Genomic DNA, 23,131 nt, shown 5'->3' with positions numbered 1-23,131 from the left:
TAGCTGACACCAGAAGCTAACTGTTAGCGGACACCAGAAGCTAACTGTTAGCTGACACCAGAAGCTAACTGTTAGCTGACACCAGAAGCTAACTGTTAGCTGACACCAGAAGCTAACTGTTAGCTGACACCAGAAGCTAACTGTTAGCTGACACCAGAAGCTAACTGTTAGCTGACACCAGAAGCTAACTGTTAGCTGACACCAGAAGATGACCGGTTACATTCAGTTTATAAAGATCTTGATAATTTGATAAAAAGTCATCATTCTTCCTCCAAACAATTTAGTTCTTCAGCGAAAATTAGCAGAAAGGTTGCCAAGCAACACACAGGCGCAGTGGAAAGCATGCTTACAGATTGGGTGATTATTAACATCTGTCTGGATATCGCCCTTCATAGTGCCGTGTTGAAGGTGTTCAATCATATTAGCACTCTTCTCTGCTGGTCTCTGGACAAGGCTGTTTGAATTGCTGGTTGCCAGCAATGTCATTGCTCCAGCATCTTCCCTCATCTGTCATTGCGTGCCTTTGCTATTGTGCTGTTGCATGTTTTGTTGTCTGACACACTTTGCAGTGGAGATGAATTTCCCCTCAAGGGAAATTAAGTCTAAAGTATCTTGGTGTAGTTTGTGCATTATTGAGGATTGAAGGGACACTTTAATGCCCCGTGTGGTGGTTGGGCGTGGTTGGGCGTGGCTGGGCATGGCTGCAGAGGGGACAGAGTGGGGGGAGTGGTTCAGGGAACGGTGCCGGTAAGAGGCTTAATTAGCCTCACCTGTAGTCAATCGTGTGTGTGTCTCTGCTATTACAACACAAACAGTGATAGAGGGCGAGAGAGCGGCAGGAGAGCAGAGACGCAGGCTGGGAGAGCTGCTGACAAGACGACGGACAAACCACAGAGCAGACGGAGGCACTGCAGGAGAAAGTCTGAACTGTGGTGAATAAAGAAATTAAGAAACTGTATCTGAGTGTGCTGGAGTCATTGCGCTCACGAACCCCACGGTGTAACCTGAAGCATGTTACACCCCGTCACTGGCCAGCATCCGTCCAGCACTGTGTTGCTTTGTAAGGCTGGTGTAGACCTGCGGTGCCGGCTGCTTTACAAATCAGTGGCAACCAGGCGGCAACCTCCAGTTCTGCCGAGTGAAGCCAATGCAGAAGTGTCTTAAAACTTGCATTCCGTCTGAGCCCCAGCAGGGGGCGACTCCTCTGGTTACAAAAAGAAGTCTGGTTGTATAGAAGTCTATGAGAAAATGACTCTACTTCTCTCTTGATTTATTACCTCAGTAAACATTGTAAACATGAGTTTATGGTCTCAATCTCTAGTTTCAAGTCTTCTTCAATACAGCATGATGTTCATTTAGTACATTATGGTCCATTTAGAGTCAAACAGACCATAAAGCAGGGGATGCTTTAGGGCGGGGCTACACGGTGATTGACAGGTCACTGCCGCTACCAGAGACGTATACGGCGTCTCTACGTCACTCCGCCGCATTCCAAATATGATAACTTCTATTCATTGTTTGCGAAAACAAACAAGATGGCGACAGTGAAATCGCTGAACTTGAGGCTTCAAAACGTCCACAAACCAATGGGTGACGTCATGTTGACTACGTCCACTTCTTACATACAGGCTATGGTGGCAACATGGGGCCAAGGAAGTTCACCCCCATGGGCTCTCTAGCATACCGAGGAAAATGAAAAAACAAAGCTTCTCATCATTTTGCAGTAACATTATAACCACATTGTATCAATCATCTGCAACTATTAGGCCTCTCCCCTAGCTGTGGTCACTTGACAGCAATGCCATTGTTGTTACAGTACAGCTCTTAAGAATGGTGAGCATAATACGCTACAAATAAAACATCCAAGCTAGATAAAGTGAATTGGTCAACTTACCATAGATTGTTGGCGTGTTTTGTCAGCTTTGGATGGAGATAAAGCTGGTGCACTGTGTGGCAGCAATGTCTCAACGTAGACGGGACACAATGGGTTCCCTGCTGCTCAAACATAAATCCCTGTAGGCTCTCCTTGTTTCTTTGTGTTTTTACAGCGTAGCGTACTCCTGACGTTCTCATCCAGGCAGATGACCAGGTCTGAAAACGAACGGACCACAAAGTCTGTTTTATGGTCCCGTTGTTATGTCGACTGCTCTTCCCACGTGGAATAGAGTTTCCCTCCTTAAAGCGAGTGTGCTCCCCTCTGTGGTTCGGGTTAGGCATTCAGGTTTAAGTAGGGGGAAACATATATCAACCGGGAAATAGTGGGTACTTTCCTTTTCCTACAGAACGAGCACAATCTGGTGAGAAGTGATGATGAGTAGCGAGGGAGGAGCTGTCTCTTAAATGGAGCAGAAAAGAGTTGCCAACAGGAGAAAACCTCAAACAAAGCAATGATCTGTCAGATCAGCGTTCATTGTCACAAGATAACGAGGCCACAGAGAAAAGATGTTACCAGTACCACTTGCTGACTCCGCTGTCTGTTCAGTACATTTCATGGTACTCGCTCTTTCGGTTGTAATAGCGCAATGTATTGTACTCCGCTATTTACGGATAAGACTTAAGTCCTATTACACCCACATCCCCTGTTGTGTTTGTCTCACCCTTGTGGTCGAGGTAGGCGTGCTCACTGTGGCTCAGTGGTAGAGCAGGGTCGTCCTTCAATCAGAGGATCGGTGGTTTGAACCCCGGCTCAGCTAGTCCATGTCCATGTGTCCTTACCCCCGAATTACTCCTGCAGGCTGTGACAGCGGTGTGTGAATGGGTGATGACATGTAGTGTTAAAGCTCTTTGAGTCCATTTACCATTTACTGTCACTGCTTGAGTTGAGCGGTGAATGCTGTGTATGGGCCGGCTGAGACGCCTTTAAAATAATAATCAGACTCTGCCGACTCAGCGCACCACAGGCCTACGACGGCATGCTAATGGTGCGGAGTCGGACCCACGATTCGACACAACACCGACTCGGTTTTTGACTTTTCCAGCTCTTCAGTTTCTCCCTCAGTCATTTCAGTGTTTCTCCTTTCTTTTCTATCTTCCTCCCATCTCCTCCAACCACTCATCCACACTTAGTCCACTTAGTAAATCAAAACTCACAACGAAATCTTGACATTTTGAAACAATTATATTATTGTAACAAGGTCAAAGTGTTTCACAATAGGTTTGAACTCAAGGTTTGGCTCAACCAATCATAATCACAGATTTTACAAACACTTGCACACAACATGCATTACAAGATGAGACTAGAAAGCAGTTTTCCTCTCCACTCAGGGCAGCTGAGTTTAACAAACCTTAACAACCATCTTCAGATTGACTGCAGTCATTCCATTTCCACCATTTCTTTTTGCCTGGAACACATCCTCCATTCCTTAAAAGAGACCACTGACCACACTCCCACAGTCACAAGTCATATGTTGCTGGATTTAACACAGCCTCACCAGTCCAGCACCTGACGGGCCAAAGCTGCCTCGAGGTACATGAATACATTCATCACAGTCTTCTATCAAACCACATGTGGCATCAGTCTGAGTTTTCATCATGAACATGAATGAGCTCATTTAGTCATCTCCCATTTGCGCTGGCTTTATTCTGCACTTCTTTTTATTCATGGGGTGTGTCACAGTATCCGTCAATTGAATCACTTTTGCAATACAATATGTTGTACAAGAATCCATTTCATGTTGAGGAGACCGAAGAGAATATGAAACATCTCCAGTAGGCTATCCAAAGATGTTGGGTGCCTTGCTATGAGAAATAATATTATAATAATATATTAAGTCATATTCAATCCAAAGAGAATTTAGCGGTCTAATGTGCAGATTTGCTGAACGAGACTATCGGCCTCAACAGGAACTAAATAAACCAGTATGCTAATCGGTCACACTTCTGTTCTTAAAGAAATACCTTGGCATCGCATTTCATGTTTCTTTTGTCGTTGGCTTGAAGCATTAAATATCTTTGTCTGTAACGGGGCGTTTGGTCTCGAGATGTCTGCAGCATTAAACAGTGCTGTGGGACCATCATGTGGGAAGAACCACAGCAATGAACAAATATCAGTTTATGTTCAGAGTGGAATAAAAAGGTTTTACTGCCACCCGAAGGACAACATAGCCATAGTGTGGGTAATGATACATTTATTAAAATGTAGTTACTCTTTAGATTCAGATTTTGTATACAAAATATATTGTTTAATGAACATGAATTCAGTTAAGAAGCATTTCTACAGGTTAATATAGACTATCTCCACTTTTAATATCTTCACCATTGATATGTTTACACATTCATATATATAGTATCACAGTGGTATAATATGTACAGTAATATAATAAGGAGCTATACTTTATATTGACTACTTTTACTTTTAATCCTCTCGGTTAAGAAGAGTGGATTATCTGACCTGAGGAGCCTGATGTGACCGACACAGTGGAATCATCTCAGTGGTGGAATAATGGCTCTGAAACAAAGACTCAGATCCATTCTGGATATATGTGGTTACTGAATATCTGATTTTACATTTGATTGGTTTCTCCCAATAAATTATGATATTTAGCTTATTTTGGTATATATATTAGCCTTTTAGTAATACTGCTAATAAAGAATAAAATGTTCTAAATATATTTTTAAATGATGAATTAGCAGAGAGCATCTCATGAAACCAGCTGTCTGTCTCTGGCTGACTGTCCCTTCTCTGTCATTCGTCCCCTCGTGTAAAGAGAAGAAAGATGGAAAGTGTCATATTAAAGGCTAAAATAAATTCAGAAGCCACGTCAAGACACGTTGTTTATTTGGATGATTCGGCTCTTCTGTCTGGTGTGAAAAACAATGGAAACCAGTGTCACAAGTGAGAAAATGATTGGCCGATCAGACGACGATAGTCCGGAGCTGACCAATGGGATGGGTTAATATGCAACTACATTGTACACCTCTACTCCAAGTACATTTTGCTGCTACTACTTTTGTACCTTTACTTGTAATAGGACACATTTTACATTGTGATATTTCTGTGTTTAATTAAGTTAAGGATTTGAACTTGATCACTTCTTCCACCACTGGTTTCCTCGTCAGTTCCTGCTTCTGCCTTTTACACCATCATCCCGTCTCTGCTGCAGGACAAGCTCCTACAGGTGGATCATTGACTTCCTGTCTGACAGGAAGCAGCACGTGAAACTGTGAAAACACGTCTCAGCCTCCCGGACCGTCAGCACCGGTTCCCCCCAAGGCTGCGTTCTTTCCCCTCTGCTCTTCTCCCTGTACACCAACAGCTGCCCCTCCAGTCACCAGTCCGTCAAGCTCCTGCAGTTTGCAAATGACACCACCCTCATTGGACTCATCTCTGGTGGGGATGAGTCCGCCTACAGGTGAGAGACTGACCATCTGGTGACCTGGTGCGGTCTGAACAACTTGGAGCTCAACGCTCTAAAGACAGTGGAGATGGTTGTGTATTTCAGGAAGAACGTAGCCCCACCTCTCCCCTATCACTGTCACGGGGCATGATGAGGACTCAAGCGCAGACAGTCAGAGTAGGGGAAAAAAGGTATTTAATAGCTCACAAACAAAAAAGGTAATCCAAGGACAAGACAAAAGACGAGGGGGAAAATCCGGCAGGACAAGGCAGGGCAGACAGACTGGGAAACCGGGAACAGGATGAGCAAAACGGGCGGGTAGGTAGGAAACAAACAAAATGATCTGGCAGTGAGTGAGTGAAAGACAGGGGTTTAAATAGTGAACTAGGCAGAGTGAACAGGTGAGACTAATGAGCTGATGAGGTGAGTGTGACTGGCAGGTGCACTGAATGAACTGATTAGGTGAGTGAGGAGCTACAGAAAGAAACAAAGACACAGAACACACAGGGCAAAGCCTGATCGTGACAGTACCCCCCCTCCAAGGGACGGATTCCAGACGTCCAAAAGAAAAACAAAAAACAAAAACATGAACATCTTCCAAGGGAGGGCGGTGGGGGCCCGGAGGAGGGTTATCACTCCTCTGAGGCCGAGAGTCAGAGTCCACAACCGGGTGGGTGGAGGGGGTCCAGAGGAGGGATGGCCGGCCTGGCAGACTGGGGAGACAGAGGGTCCGGAGGACGGAGCTCTGGAGACTGAGGGTCCGGAGGACGGAGCTCTGGAGACTGAGGGTCCGGAGGACGGAGCTCTGGAGACTGAGGGTCCGGAGGACGGAGCTCTGGAGACTGGGGGTCCGGAGGACGGAGCTCTGGAGACTGGGGGTCCGGGGGTCGGAACTCTGGAGACTGGGGGTCGGAACTCTGGAGACTGGGGGTCGGAACTCTGGAGACTGGGGGTCGGAACTCTGGAGACTGGGGGTCCGGGGGTCGGAACTCTGGAGACTGGGGGTCCGGGGGTCGGAACTCTGGAGACTGGGGGTCCGAACTCTGGAGACTGGGGGTCCGAACTCTGGAGACTGGGGGTCCGGGGGTCGGAACTCTGGAGACTGGGGGTCCGGGGGTCGGAACTCTGGAGACTGGGGGTCGGAACTCTGGAGACTGGGGGTCGGAACTCTGGAGACTGGGGGTCGGAACTCTAGAGACTGGGGGTCGGAACTCTAGAGACTGGGGGTCGGAACTCGAGAGACTGGGAACCAGGAGGGGAACTGCACTCGAGAGACTGGGAACCAGGAGGGGAACTGCACTCGAGAGACTGGGAACCAGGAGGGGAACTGCACTCGAGAGACTGGGAACCAGGAGGGGAACTGCACTCGAGAGACTGGGAACCAGGAGGGGAACTGCACTCGAGAGACTGGGAACCAGGAGGGGAACTGCACTCGAGAGACTGGGAACCAGGAGGGGAACTGCACTCGAGAGACTGGGAACCAGGAGGGGAACTGCACTCGAGAGACTGGAGATCGGACTGGGAACTGCACTCGAGAGACTGGAGATCGGACTGGGAACTGCACTCGAGAGACTGGAGATCGGACTGGGAACTGCACTCGAGAGACTGGAGATCGGACTGGGAACTGCACTCGAGAGACTGGAGATCGGACTGGGAACTGCACTCGAGAGACTGGAGATCGGACTGGGAACTGCACTCGAGAGACTGGAGATCGGACTGGGAACAGGGCTCCAGGGGCTGGAGATCGGACGGGGAACAGGGCTCCAGGGGCTGGAGATCGGACGGGGAACAGGGCTCCAGGGGCTGGAGATCGGACGGGGAACAGGGCTCCAGGGGCTGGAGATCGGACGGGGAACAGGGCTCCAGGGGCTGGAGATCAGACGGGGAACAGGGCTCCAGGGGCTGGAGATCAGACGGGGAACAGGGCTCCAGGGGCTGGAGATCAGACGGGGAACAGGGCTCCAGGGGCTGGAGATCAGACGGGGAACAGGTCTCCAGGTTCTGGAGATCAGACGGGGAACAGGTCTCCAGGGGCTGGAGATCAGACGGGGAACAGGTCTCCAGGGGCTGGAGATGAGGCTCCGGGCAACCGGAGTCCATAGACTGGGGCGCAGGGGGATAGACTGATGACCCAGCGGGGTAAAGGGCTGGAGGTCGTTGCAGCGCGGAGGCGGCAGCGGCCGGGACTGGAGGTCGCTGCGGTTCGGAGACGGCGGAGGCCGGGACTGGAGGTCGCTGCGGTTCGGCGGCGGCCGGGACTGGAGGTCGCTGCGGTTCGGAGACGGCGGCGGCCGGGACTGGAGGTCGCTGCGGTTCGGAGACGGCGGCGGCCGGGACTGGAGGTCGCTGCGGTCCGGAGACGGCGGCGGCCGGGACTGGAGGTCGCTGCGGTTCGGAGACGGCGGCGGCCGGGACTGGAGGTCGCTGCGGTTCGGAGACGGCGGCGGCCGGGACTGGAGGTCGCTGCAGTTCGGCGGCGGCCGGGACTGGAGGTCGCTGCAGTTCGGCGGCGGCCGGGACTGGAGGTCGCTGCGGTTCGGAGACGGCGGCGGCCGGGACTGGAGGTCGCTGCGGTTCGGATACGGCGGCGGCCCGGACTGGAGGTCGCTGCGGTTCGGAGACGGCGGCGGCCCGGACTGGAGGTCGCTGCGGTTCGGAGACGGCGGCGGCCCGGACTGGAGGTCGCTGCGGTTCGGAGACGGCGGCGGCCCGGACTGGAGGTCGCTGCGGTTCGGAGACGGCGGCGGCCCGGACTGGAGGTCGCTGCGGTTCGGAGACGGCGGCGGCCCGGACTGGAGGTCGCTGCGGTTCGGAGACGGCGGCGGCCCGGACTGGAGGTCGCTGCGGTTCAAAGACGGCGGCGGCCCGGACTGGGGATAGCTGCTGCTCCGAGGCGACAGCTGGAGTCGGCTGGATCGCCGACCGGACACGGGGAGGTGGAGTCGGTCGGACCGCCGACAGGACACGGGGAGCTGGAGTTAGCTGCGGCCCAGCGGGAGCGGGGAATCGCTGCGGCCCAGCGGGAGCGGAAGTCTGACCCTTCTTTCTCTGTCTCCTACGAGTGTTGAGCTGGCAGTCCATCAGGTCGCGGTTCGCCTTCTGGACACTCCGAGGCCCACCAAAGGCCAGGCGGGTTCCCATGAACTGCTCATTGGTATGAGCAGTTCATGGTTCCAGGGAGACGGCACTCCAACCCATGGTCTGCTGAGTCCATTGTAGGCCAGATCATTCTGTCACGGGGCATGATGAGGACTCAAGCGCAGACAGTCAGAGTAGGGGAAAAAAGGTATTTAATAGCTCACAAACAAAAAAGGTAATCCAAGGACAAGACAAAAGACGAGGGGGAAAATCCGGCAGGACAAGGCAGGGCAGACAGACTGGGAAACCGGGAACAGGATGAGCAAAACGGGCGGGTAGGTAGGAAACAAACAAAATGATCTGGCAGTGAGTGAGTGAAAGACAGGGGTTTAAATAGTGAACTAGGCAGAGTGAACAGGTGAGACTAATGAGCTGATGAGGTGAGTGTGACTGGCAGGTGCACTGAATGAACTGATTAGGTGAGTGAGGAGCTACAGAAAGAAACAAAGACACAGAACACACAGGGCAAAGCCTGATCGTGACAATCACCCTGTGTGACTCCCCCGTCGACGCTGTGGAGTCCTTCCTCTTCCTGGGCTCCATCATAACCCAGGACCTCAAGTGGGAGCTGAACATCAGCTCCATCACCAAGAAGGCTCAGCAGAGGATGTACTTCCTGAGGCAGCTGAAGAAATTCAACCTGCCAAAGACAATGATGGTGCACTTCTACACAGCCATCATTGAGTCCATCCTCTGCTCCTCCATCACAGTCTGGTACGCTGCAGCCACAGCCAAGGACAAGGGCAGACTGCAATGCATCATTCACTCTGCTGAGAGGGTGATTGGCTGCAATCTGCCGTCCCTCCAGGACTTGTTCTCGTCAAGGACCCTGAAGCGAGCAAGAGAGATTGTAGCCGACCCCTCTCACCCTGGACACAAACTGTTCATGCTCCGTCCATCTGTCAGGAGGCTGAGGTCCATCAGGACCAAGACCTCACGACACATGAACAGGTTCTTCCCTTCTGCAGTTGGGCTCATCAACAAAGCCCGGGACCCCCACTGACTCTGTCATCCCCAGGATTATTTCCCACCAGTCACTCCCCTGCACATCCCCTCTATGTTTCTTAGTTAAATACACTCGACACTTTACATTACACTTACATCTCACTTGTTTATAATCCTGTTATCTGTTCGTTTGTGCACTTTATTATATATTTCACTTTATTTTATATTTTTCTGTAAATTTTAACATGTTTCTACTTTTGGCCCTGTGTTGATGATTGTTGTTGATTGTTTAATGTGATGCACCACCCGTCATTACAAAGTCCTCGTATGTGCAACATACCATGGTAATAAACGGTTCTGATTCTGATTCTGATTCTGATTCAAGCCCACAGCAACATGTACGGACTTAGAGCCACAGATTATCAGACGCTTTGTGTGTTCATGTTTTTGTAACCAGCTAGTTAACATGAGTAGAAAGCTGAACCCAGCGTAGCTTTAGAGTGTTGTTGGTGGCAGTAGGACAGATAAGAATCCTAACTTTTAATGTCCAACCATTTCCCCGTAGGAGTGTAATCATTAACTCATGGCCTAACTATCACATTCAGTGCAGTGCAAAGGGGAATTCATCTCTAATATTATTATTATTCATTATAATTATCATTCGATGCAGTTCTTGTCTGTCCCTCCAGACGTTGTCCTCTCCGTTCAGATGGAGCTTCACCATTCCTCGTATCCACCTTGTCCCTTCTTTTCTCCTCTCTGGGGATAAAAGACAAGTGCAGTCAGAGCAAAGCAGCTAATGCACCGTTACTCTGACTTGTCTCTTCTCCTCCATGCAGCTCGGCGATGATATTTCCTTGGCACCAGGCCAAATCCAAGTATGGTGCAGTTATGAATATTCAATTGAATATGACATTTTGGGGCCAGTCAGAACCCGGCGTGCGGCATTGAGCGTTTAGCTCGGCTGGAATCACAACACTGCATCCGGTTTCAGCTGTTTGACTGTAAATAAAACTCAGGGTTCAGTGATGGAGCCTGAGGGTCAAACTGTTCAGTCCACAGCTAGACGCCGTTCTTTATGCCGTAACAATGAGGAACATGTGTTATCACAGAGCTATACATCTAGTCAATGAATATATTCATGTTTATCACTTAAGAACTGCATTTCCTGTAACTATCCTACATGTTGTCTGCTGTTGAGTTGTCTTAGTTTGGACTCCGGGGCTCAGGATGTAAAACACTCCTCTCTGCATTCACGCTGCCAAACAAACCAGTGGTGTGTAACTGGAACACGAGGCTTCCAGCCTTCCATTCTGAAGCTCATTCTTACTTCTTGATTCATTGTTTTCATATGCAGGAAAATAACAGTGATTGACTGTGTTATTCGCTTTGTTTACGGATGATATATCTACCAGACAGATGCCCACTCAGGTTGGGGCTCACATGCCCCACCAGGGTTTACATATCTGAATTGTTTATATTTATATTTTATTTCATATTTTATCATTTTCTATGATCATTTTAACTGATGAGTCCAAAGTATTCTTCTATGTCATATGTCATACCCTGTAAAAAGCCAGCCCTCAATGCCTCGCTAATAGTCGTGACTTGTGACACGCAGCATCTTATGTAGGATCGGTAAAGGAGAGCTGAGTGAATCGTATCTTACTGAGCTGATGTTGAAGTTGGAAAGATGAGTGTGGTGGCAGACTGGAATGAGGATCAGAGAGAGAGGTGTGACATGCAACAAAGGTCCCAATGGTGGAATCGAACCGAGGACCTGTCAGCCACCAAGGTGCTCCAGAGCTCACTTCTTTTCTGTTTTTAGTGGCAATCATGCAACCTCCGAGGAGTTCTTTATACTACAAACTGTTGGAGTTTTGACCTCTTCAGACTTGATCTTCTCCATGTACCTTGGATGAAGTTTTGCTAAAAGAACCCGACTCTGTCTCTACTCTTGTGCCTGGACAGAGACCTTAACCTGTGCTCACCAACCGTGTGTTGGCAACCCACACTGTAGCTGGAGAGTGTAATCTGTGTTTGACGATTCACAGACAATGCTTAAGGACACCTGTCATACAATCGTACTACAATGATGAACGAGTAGCCAAGCCTGCACCACCACGTGCCACCGTGCACCACGACATGCCACCGTGCACAGGAGGACAAGGGATCGGATGGTGTTGTGAAGTGTGTGTGTCTGAATAATGAGTAAGAAATAAAGATAGTTAATAATAATAATAATATATCACACAGATGGGTCGAAATACTGAAGTGTGAAAGAAATCAGATATTACCATATGAAACAAGTTAAAGGAAGATAAGAAGAAGGTTCAACAGTTTTGTTTAATGGTTAATATCTGGGTTCATGACAAAGATGCTTTTACTAATAATAATGGTTATAATAACAGCAATGGAGATAATAGGGACATTACATTAGTAGTGATGATTTAAACAAAAGTAATAACAGTAATAAACTGCAGTAATGGGAATGACTGTTATTATTGTAGTAATAGTCACAATAATCATAACTAAAACAATAGCAATAATAAAAATAATAATGACAACCAAAACAGTTAAAGGCAATATTTGAAGTAATAAATATATAGTATATACACATAACAGAAAGTATAACAGAGCAGTATGGAGGGAGAGGAAGTAAATACATAAATAAAACAATAACAATGATAATACTAGTCGTCATTATAATACAAATTACTCTAATCATGAAAGAAAAAAGAGAAGAAAATAAATCATACTTAGAAAGAAAGAAATAAAATAAAAAGACAGGAGTTATGGATAGATTAGAGGGGGGGGGGGGGGGGGAGTGGTCTGAATGTGTATATGATTGTTGATTATATGTTTGTTATTAAGTCACAGACAGCAGTTTGTTTTTTAATGGAGGCAGATCATCTTTTCATTGATATGTATTCAATAAGTAGATGTATGTGTAATACTGATTCTGTGTATACTCTCAGTTCATGAGGATAGTTTTCTTGGCCGATGAGGGATATTAGTAGATTCATCCAACGTTGAAGATGTCCTCTACTGTTTTGAGAAGTGGGTTGAAGTTTAGATGGACTAACTCTGACAGCCTGGGGGAAATGTTGATTCCTAAATATGTGATATTACCAGTGAGCAGAGGAATGGGTGGTGCTGCCACATCCAAGCTGTTAGGACTGAGGGGGGGGGGGGGGATGGTGGAGTTAGACCAGTTGATCGTGCAGTCTGAGATCTTGGAGAAGGTGTTTATGAGGGTTAGGGTTTCGGTGATGAGGAGGAAGGATTTTGTAGGTATAGTAGAATATCATCTGCATACATATTAATCTTGTAGTGCATATCTTTTGTTTGGATTCCAGTGATGTTATTGTTTGACGGATGGCTGCTGCAAGGGGTTCAATGATTATGGCAAAGGTTTTGAAGCAGGAGAGGCCAAACAGTGATTACAACTTCCGGGTCCGTCACGTGACGCCACCAGGCCAAAAATACTCATGGCCTTACATTGGGAAAGAGACATGTGCTTCTTCCACACTATGAACACTCTGATTTAAATCATTGGGTTGTAAAATACACTGGTAGCTGAGTCCAGAGCTATTTCCCTTCCTCTGTTCATGTGAATGAGCCTGAGAGAGAGGAAGCTCTATTGTGTTGCTCTTCGGCCCACTGATACGGAAAATCGCTAGAAATTTGGGGTAATTTTTTATTTGGAAGTCAAATTTGTTTGCTTCATGCGCCACTGAGAGACTTTCATATCGGAGTGAACGGGGCGCCGCCTCCAGCGCTGTATCTTCATACACACATGCATAGGACCAGCTTGTTCTGTCGGGTTCTAACGGTGAGCAGCACTGGTACAACCTCAGGTCACCAACTGTCACTACCATTGTCTCATGTGTTTGTTTACCATCCCCATGAATGATCTGATCACTGATGAATGAAGCACCTACAATGATCTTCCTCTGCGCGTGTGTTTCAGTCAAACAGCTGCTGACTCTGAACCCTTCCTGTAATCTCGCTCCCATTCTCTCTTGTGTGTGCAGGATGCTGGCCACTGTGGGGGCTGACTTTGATCTGACAACACTGAGGGCGGTGAGAGTGCTGCGGCCGCTCAAACTGGTCTCCGGCATTCCAAGTAAGTTCGCTTCACATTGTAACACATTTTTATTGCGATGAGTGAAACTGCTAGCAGAGCTCATTCCAGAGAGGGACGTAGAGCCTCGCACACTGGAGACTGGACACTGGCTAATAAACAGTCACCGATATCTTCCTAAGTCATTTCTTAAATGTGTTCTTTAGAATTGTCGTCCAAAAGGTCTACATCGGACTCCTGCAGGGCTGGACTGGCCATCTGGCATACCGAGCATTATCCCGGTGGGCCGTGGGCCTTTTGGGCCGAAACAACGGCCCATTATTTTTTAACTCTCAATTGGTACTGGCCTGGCCCAATCCTATCACCCCTTTGGGCTCACTGCCTTCATTTAACAGCGCACCTGCAAAAGAGAATGCCAAAATAGAGAAGACAAAATGCAAGGGATGCACACATGGCCACCGCAGTAACATCAGCATTAAAGCATTGTACCCTCGAAAAACATCGATCTGACCAGCTGACATTGGGCGAAGGCAGGGTACACCCTGGACAGGACGGCAGACTGTCGCAGGGCATGGTAAACACAAAACAACAATTTTACAACCAGGCACTGCAATAGGTCAGAATCCCCCCCCCCCCCCCACACACACAGCCTTTCCTGCAACAGCTGACAGGCACACAGACAAACCTGGAAGAACCAAACGTGTTAAACACTCAGGATCATGTGGACTGTCCTCCCGCATGTGGTGTCATCTGTCACAGGTGATGCAGATACGAACAGCAAACCTTCTAGTCTGAGTAAGAGAGCCATGTTTCTATGACGTACTGTAGACATCTCAGTGGTGTTGAATAGAGCAAAGATATCACATCCCACATTCCTCTATATTGCAGATGAACGTACAATTGCAATATGTTTTTCACAAGTCAACCCCATAAGAAACGGAAATCCTCTGCCACAGTCACACGAGCCGACAGCGTAATCAAGGTCCACTTCTTTGCATCGACACCTCAGCAGATTAGCAGAAGAAGGCTGCGGGATACGGTAAAGAGCTGCCTGTGGTGTAGTGAACCAAAATCATGTTTACAGATAATCTGCAAATACATTTTGATTAAAGGCTTGGTTTGAAATATTGTCCGGTTACTATGTATTTACAGGCCTCTCACTCATTTGCAAAGGTATTGACAAGAAAACGGTTAAAATTCTTTTAGTTTTTATGCAATTTGAAATACAAGTAAGCATATCCAGTCAATGTGACATCCTGTGCTTTTAATTAGTGTTGTGTTGTGCACATTGATGGACAACAATGATAGCTTTGTAAGCAGGATTGAGGATGGAAACCTTCGTGGCTGCTATCATGAAAACATTAAGTCAACTGCTCCACGACACTCAGCTTCTATGACTGAAAAGGACGTTGGCAGGATACATCATATGCTTCCGATTAGTTAGAACAAAAGAAAATAAAACCGCTATTGAAATGAAAAAGTAGTTGAGTTCGGACATGTTACCTGGCCTGTGTTGGTTGGATTCCCAGCTCCTCCAGTCTATGTCGGTGTGCCCATCGCTCCCTGCGCTTCACCTTTGGTGTATGTGTGTATACCTTGCATGGCAGCCCCTGCCATCAGTGTGTGAATGTGGTGTTAAAGCGCTTTGAGTGGTCCGAACACTGGAAAGTCGCTCTACAAGTCCTTAAGTGTAAGCAGTGACAGAAGTACATTTACTTGTACTTCTGTCATGTATACTGTATATGTGAGGAGTAAAATGGGCTTTTGACAGGTATTGTGATTTATAAATGACTTACGGTTAAGAATTGTCAAAGAGCTCCTTTAAGAATCTCTACCGGTGTGATGAGACAATACTTCAAGGTAGACGAGCATGTCTAACCCGTCTCCCTCTCTCCCTCTGTCTGACTGTCTGTCCTCACACTGACACTCTCCGACAAACAACAAAACAATAATAATAAAAGTCACGTTTCTCTCGTTCCAGGTCTTCAGGTGGTATTGAAGTCCATAATGAAAGCCATGGTGCCTCTGCTGCAGATCGGCTTGCTGCTCTTCTTCGCCATCCTCATGTTCGCCATCATCGGCCTCGACTTCTACATGGGCAAGTTCCATCGCACCTGCTTCAGAATCGACACAGGTATGCAAGAGGAAGGCGAGGATGATGACGTTACTTGATGTTAACATAGGCAGTTGATAGAACCGTAATCATATTTATCTTACAACTGATTGAGCTCTGCTTTAATGAAATGTACAGCACAAGGTACATACACACTTTACTCCTATTCCTGACACATTTTCAGACTAGCCCCACTTCTATGATATCTTCCAATTATTTCCCCTCAATATTATTTGATCAAAAACAAATGGTACAAATGGTAGACATGCTTCACAGCTTTGACTTTTTTTGTTGATACAAAATGTATGTGAAGTGGGTTCAGGGATGTATGAGGGTCGGTCGGAGGATGGGTCCTGGCATTGTATTTGTTGTTTGTTTCTTCATCAGAAAGGTGCATAAGCATTTCAGTTTCATATACAGCATCTGTGAAACTCTATTCGAAAGTCACTCTGGATAAAAACATGAAATTATGTCAAATGTACTTGCTTAAATGTTGCCATTCTGTGTATCATTGCACTGGAACCCATATATTATGCATCTGATATTTAGCATTTTTACATAATACGTCCCTAGCCTTCTCTAGACATATCTCGGCATGGTGTATCTTTGAGTATGTGATGGTGTGTGGATGTGTGTTTGTGGCTGTAGACGAGCAAGCAGCAGATTTCCCCTGTGGGCTGGAGGCTCCAGCGAGGACGTGCGCCAACGGCACCACCTGCAAGGAGTACTGGACCGGACCCAACTTTGGCATCACCAACTTTGACAATATCCTCTTCGCGGTTCTCACTGTTTTCCAGTGCATCACAATGGAGGGATGGGTGGACATTCTCTACAATGTGAGTCCACTTCTGAATGCTATTCCTTAAGCACCATGGGGGCACCGCCACGGTTTGTGGGCAGGATCAACTGGAGTCCGTCTTCCTGTACAGGCCAGCTAGCTACATTCCTTATCCTACGTGCAGATTGTGGGCTGCTCACAGAGGTTGACTTAACTTCCAGAAATAACAACTCTTAATCAGCACATTCTTTGAACATCATGAAAGACAATGTCAGCTGCTCCTATCAATCACAGCTTCCGTATCAACAGAAACGCCGCGCTGGCGCCGGCAAGACAGATTCGCTACTCGCTGCTTATTGGTTAGGACAAAACCAAATGATCCTGATTATATCATCTAACATGAACATGCTGTCAGGCTGAATAAAGGGACAGTTAGGCCACAATACACCTTCTGCTATTAATGATAATTACAATTGAGCAGGTAATCAAACAGGCGGGAAACACACAGGGACAGGAAGTGGAGATGTGAGTCACAAAATAAAACAAGGACAAAATGCAAAAACAAGACAAACTTAATCTGTGAAGCTTGACGAGATGTGACCATTCACAATAAATGCCATTACTGTTGTGCTTTAACTGCACAGTCTGGCTCTTATGCTAGCATTGGGTTGAGTTATTGTCTTCACAGTGACTGTAGTTTTATATCTGAAGAGGTCTGATAACATTTAGTGTGATTCCCAATAAAAGAAGTTAAAAACCAGTCTAGAAAGTATGTCAGTGAGCATGAACAGACTAGTGTGCCTCCTTCCCCTCTCAGCCTTCCCCGGGGATGATTAGAGGCAGGCATAAGGAGGATGACTCACACACAGCCACAGCTCCCATCAGGAGCGCAGCAGCCTTACTGCTAGCATGAAAGAAGTCACAGCTCTCTGACATTTGCATAAAGTCAAGATGAGATCATGCCAAGGAAACAATTATGCAATAGGTTAAATTATTAAACAGCTGTAGTGAGAAAAGAATGTGTTTAGCAGTGTGAGTTTGTCCTAGTAGGGTTGAAAGAGGGCAACAGAAACAGAGAGAGAGAGAGAGAGAGGAGAGAGATAGAAAGCACACAATATGTGGTAGATAGAGAACACGATGTACATGACGCCACCTATCAGAATACGATGTACATGACGCCATTATCAGAATACGATGTACATGACGCCATTATCAGAATACGATGTACATGACGCCATTATCAGAATACGATGTACATGACGCCACCTATCAGAATACGATGTACATGACGGCATTATCAGAATACGATGTACATGACGCCACCTATCAGAATACGATGTACATGACGGCATTATCAGAATACGATGTACATGACGCCACCTATCAGAATACGATGTACATGACGCCACCTATCAGAATACGATGTACATGACGCCATTATCAGAATACGATGTACATGACGCCACCTATCAGAATACGATGTACATGACGCCACCTATCAGAATACGATGTACATGACACCACCTATCAGAATACGATGTACATGACGCCATTATCAGAATACGATGTACATGACGCCACCTATCACAATACGATGTACATGACGCCATTATCAGAATACGATGTACATGACGCCACCTATCAGAATACGATGTACATGACGCCATTATCAGAATACGATGTACATGACGCCACCTATCAGAATACGATGTACATGACGCCACCTATCAGAACACGATGTACATGACGCCGCCTATCAGAATACGATGTACATGACGGCATTATCAGAATACGATGTACATGACGCCATTATCAGAATACGATGTACATGACGGCATTATCAGAATACGATGTACATGACGCCACCTATCAGAATACGATGTACATGACGCCACCTATCAGAATACGATGTACATGACACCACCTATCAGAATACGATGTACATGACGCCATTATCAGAATACGATGTACATGACGCCACCTATCACAATACGATGTACATGACGCCATTATCAGAATACGATGTACATGACGCCACCTATCAGAATACGATGTACATGACGCCGCCTATCAGAACACGATGTACATGACGCCGCCTATCGGAATACGATGTACATGACGCCACCTATCAGAATACGATGTACATGACGCCACCTATCAGAACACGATGTACATGACGCCGCCTATCGGAATACGATGTACATGACGCCGCCTATCGGAATACGATGTACATGACGCCACCTATCAGAATACGATGTACATGACGCCATTATCAGAATACGATGTACATGACGCCACCTATCAGAATACGATGTACATGACACCATTATCAGAATACGATGTACATGACACCACCTATCAGAATACGATGTACATGACGGCATTATCAGAATACGATGTACATGACGCCATCTATCAGAATACGATGTACATGACGCCACCTATCAGAATACGATGTACATGACACCATTATCAGAATACGATGTACATGACGCCACCTATCAGAATACGATGTACATGACGCCACCTATCAGAATACGATGTACATGACACCACCTATCAGAATACGATGTACATGACGCCATTATCAGAATACGATGTACATGACGCCACCTATCAGAATACGATGTACATGACGCCACCTATCAGAATACGATGTACATGACGCCATTATCAGAATACGATGTACATGACGCCATTATCAGAATACGATGTACATGACGCCACCTATCAGAATACGATGTACATGACGCCACCTATCGGAATACGATGTACATGACGCCACCTATCAGAATACGATGTACATGACGCCATTATCAGAATACGATGTACATGACGCCACCTATCAGAATACGATGTACATGACGCCACCTATCAGAATACGATGTACATGACGCCACCTATCAGAATACGATGTACATGACGCCACCTATCAGAATACGATGTACATGACGCCACCTATCAGAATACGATGTACATGACGCCACCTATCAGAATACGATGTACATGACGCCATTATCAGAATACGATGTACATGACGCCATTATCAGAATACGATGTACATGACGCCATTATCAGAATACGATGTACATGACGCCACCTATCAGAATACGATGTACATGACGCCACCTATCAGAATACGATGTACATGACGCCATTATCAGAATACGATGTACATGACGCCACCTATCCGAATACGATGTACATGACGCCACCTATCAGAATACGATGTACATGACGCCATTATCAGAATACGATGTACATGACGCCACCTATCCGAATACGATGTACATGACACCACCTATCAGAATACGATGTACATGACACCACCTATCAGAATACGATGTACATGACGCCATTATCAGAATACGAAGTACATGACGCCACCTATCCGAATACGATGTACATGACACCACCTATCAGAATACGATGTACATGACACCACCTATCAGAATACGATGTACATGACGCCATTATCCGAATACGATGTACATGACGCCACCTATCAGAATACGATGTACATGACGCCACCTATCCGAATACGATGTACATGACACCACCTATCAGAATACGATGTACATGACACCACCTATCAGAATACGATGTACATGACGCCATTATCCGAATACGATGTACATGACGCCACCTATCAGAATACGATGTACATGACACCACCTATCAGAATACGATGTACATGACGCCATTATCAGAATACGAAGTACATGACACCACCTATCAGAATACGATGTACATGACGCCACCTATCAGAATACGATGTACATGACGCCACCTATCAGAATACGATCTACATGACGCCATTATCAGAATACGATCTACATGACGCCATTATCAGAATACGATGTACATGACGCCACTTATCAGAATACGATGTACATGACGCCACTTATCAGAATACGATGTACATGACGCCACTTATCAGAATACGATGTACATGACGCCACTTATCAGAATACGATGTACATGACGCCACTTATCAGAATACGATGTACATGACGCCACTTATCAGAATACGATGTACATGACGCCACTTATCGGAATACGATGTACATGACGCCACTTATCGGAATACGATGTACATGACGCCACCTATCGGAATACGAAGTACATGACGCCACCTATTAGAACACGATGTACATGACGCCACTTATCAGAATACGATGTACATGACGCCACTTATCAGAATACGATGATTTTGTAGCAGATGACGACATTTATGAGAATACAAGAATATGAACCACTTCTAAAATTAGAATGGATAGGACTACCATACTTACCAGATACAATGATATAACACCACTTACCCGAAATGATTGCTATGACATCACATATCAGAAAACAGTTAATAAGGGCAATTAGTAGAATATGATGAGAATGGAACAATTGCAGAATACACAGTAGTTATTAGAAAATACAATGGATCTAAGTAATTGGCAAAATAAATGAATATGTAGTAATAGAATACCTGGAAGTGAAGAATTAGCTGAAAACATGAATATTAGTAATTAGCTGAATTATATATGAATCAGATCTGATGAGTTATCTATGAATGGAATAACAGATAAAAAGGAAACAGTGAGCAGCAAAATAGACATTAAGCCAACACGCCACAACCAGTTTTATGCATTTATCGAGAATGAAAGCAGTAGCAGAAGCAAAAGCTCCAACACCAGTAATAACATGAGTTACGAGGGATTTAGGGAGAACTTAAAGAGTTATGGGCAGAGCCTGAACCATCAATTCATCTTATTGTGTAGAGCAGGTCAAGACGGAACTCTGTATGAACCCAACATGAGATTCCTCCACAATGCTGCCTCTGCTGCTACCAATGCAATTTCACTTAACATATCACCTAATGCTGCTCTGCTGCAATGAATGCAATACCACATGACAGAGTAAAGTTACCAGCATGTGAGGTCATGAAGACTATAATACAATACATGGGGTTACAATACATATATGTTAATAACCTTTATTTAACTAGGAAGACACACACTGAGACTAAACCTTTGTTTACGGTGACACCTAGCCAAGACAAATAGCAGCATCCAACACATGACAGGACAACAGTGTGAGGACACATTGGACCATGATACGCTGACAGTGACCAGCTTACCAGAGGTCAATTGGTGGGCTGGGCTAATGACCCATTCCCCACTTCTTCCCGACCTCCTCCTGACAGCTGTGCTTGGACTGCACACATCTTTGAACTCTGCCTTTTTTTTTGTGATCCTACTCTACACCTAAAGATATTTGTCTATTACTGTGACAGATCTGACCACAGACAGTCAACCAGACAGACGTAACTGTACGTAAGTAATCGTAACTGCTTCTGTGGTAGTTCTGCTACAGAAGTTGCCTTCCATGATGAAGCACAAGGTGAAAACAATAGAAGCCACACGCTGAGACGGCTGGTAACGAGTGCTTATCCAAGATATAACAGAATATAATATATTTTGTAAAAGCTTTCAATGATCTGAATGATTACTGTGAACAGAAAGACGTGAATGTAATGTCGAGGTCAGCTATGACCAGATAAAAAAGGTGAAGCAAAAACACCCCCAACAGTTAGTTGTAGATGTAAATAGAATCTAAGCAAGGCACATTTGCAGAGCTAGCACTTCCAGTTAACTGTGTGACGCTATCGCATGCATCTTGAAGAGGAATGCTCACATTGAGGACTGCTGAAGTCTGATGTACTCATGAGAGTGTTTGTGTTTCTGTTGCTGGCCACAGACATGAGAGCTTCAGCGGTCAGCTGTCTCACACGATGCAGATTATATCAGATCTGGACAAAAAAAAGATGAAACGATCCCTTATTAGTCCGCTGTGGGGAGATTTGTTCTCTGCATTTGACCCATCCCTCTATATATGGGAGCAGTGGGCTGCCCTGAGAAGCGCCTGGGGAGCAACAGTTAACTGTAGTTTGATTCAGCCATCACACCTGATGTCCTTGCTTCTCTGTGCTGATTTCATAGATTTACATTAACAAGGAATCTGCATCTGGGTTAAAAGATGGATCATTTTTTTCAAGTCTGTCTTTAAACAATACTTACTCTTCAATTATTTGTTGTTTCAATTGGTCTTCTCTCCACACTTTCTAATGTAAATTCAATGTAGATGATGGGGACAATATCCACATTCTGTGTAGAACGCATTCAACCAAAGTTAATATGAGGACTAGGCAGGCTGCATTTCAAATCAAGTGGATTGTCAGTAGACGTGATGTTCCAGCAGTCGGGGTAAGACAAATGCACATCTTGTGTTCCTGTCCCTCTGAAGCAGCCTTCATACAGTGTGGTTACACGAGGAAGGGATCATCACTTGCATGTGAATATTATATGAAAACTAAGGCTACATCCACACTACTATGTTTCCATTTAAAACGCATATGCTTTGCTACGTTTATGTCTAGCGTCCACTATATCCCGTTTTAAATCTCCAAAAAACGGAGGGGTTTGGAACTGCTACTGAAGTAAGTAAGTTGGAGACTCTTGGGCTACCTCGTAAGTGTGGACGGGTGGAACCGGAGCCCTTTGAAGACGATGACGTAGACACCCATGTTCGCTACTTGATTGGGTCACATCAGTCATGACGTGTCCTTCAAATCTCCATTTCTTGTAGTACCGTAATTCCTTAAAATGAAAAAGATCAAAGATATAGTTTATTCAAGTATCAGCCGTCTCAGATCAAGTCCACACACAGCTGCTCCAGAG

The 23,131-nt window shown here is 46.0% G+C and overlaps 1 protein-coding gene across 1 annotated transcript in view; it reads left to right on the top strand.

Moving 5' to 3' along the window:
• Positions 1-23,131, top strand: part of cacna1ba (calcium channel, voltage-dependent, N type, alpha 1B subunit, a) — a 144,254-nt gene that overhangs the window by 28,180 nt on the left and 92,943 nt on the right. The window contains exons 4-6 of the mRNA XM_076078144.1: positions 13,457-13,548; positions 15,488-15,640; positions 16,268-16,455. Of these exons, the coding sequence (XP_075934259.1) occupies positions 13,457-13,548; positions 15,488-15,640; positions 16,268-16,455 (433 nt within the window). The remainder of the gene's footprint in view (positions 1-13,456; positions 13,549-15,487; positions 15,641-16,267; positions 16,456-23,131) is intronic.

Source organism: Anarhichas minor, unplaced genomic scaffold, assembly GCF_050575085.1.
Source record: "Anarhichas minor isolate MPS153535 unplaced genomic scaffold, ASM5057508v1 ptg000063l, whole genome shotgun sequence".
NCBI classification, from domain to species: domain Eukaryota; kingdom Metazoa; phylum Chordata; class Actinopteri; order Perciformes; family Anarhichadidae; genus Anarhichas; species Anarhichas minor.
Note: the sequence above shows the minus strand (reverse complement) of the source record. Positions and strands in the feature narration are given on the sequence as shown.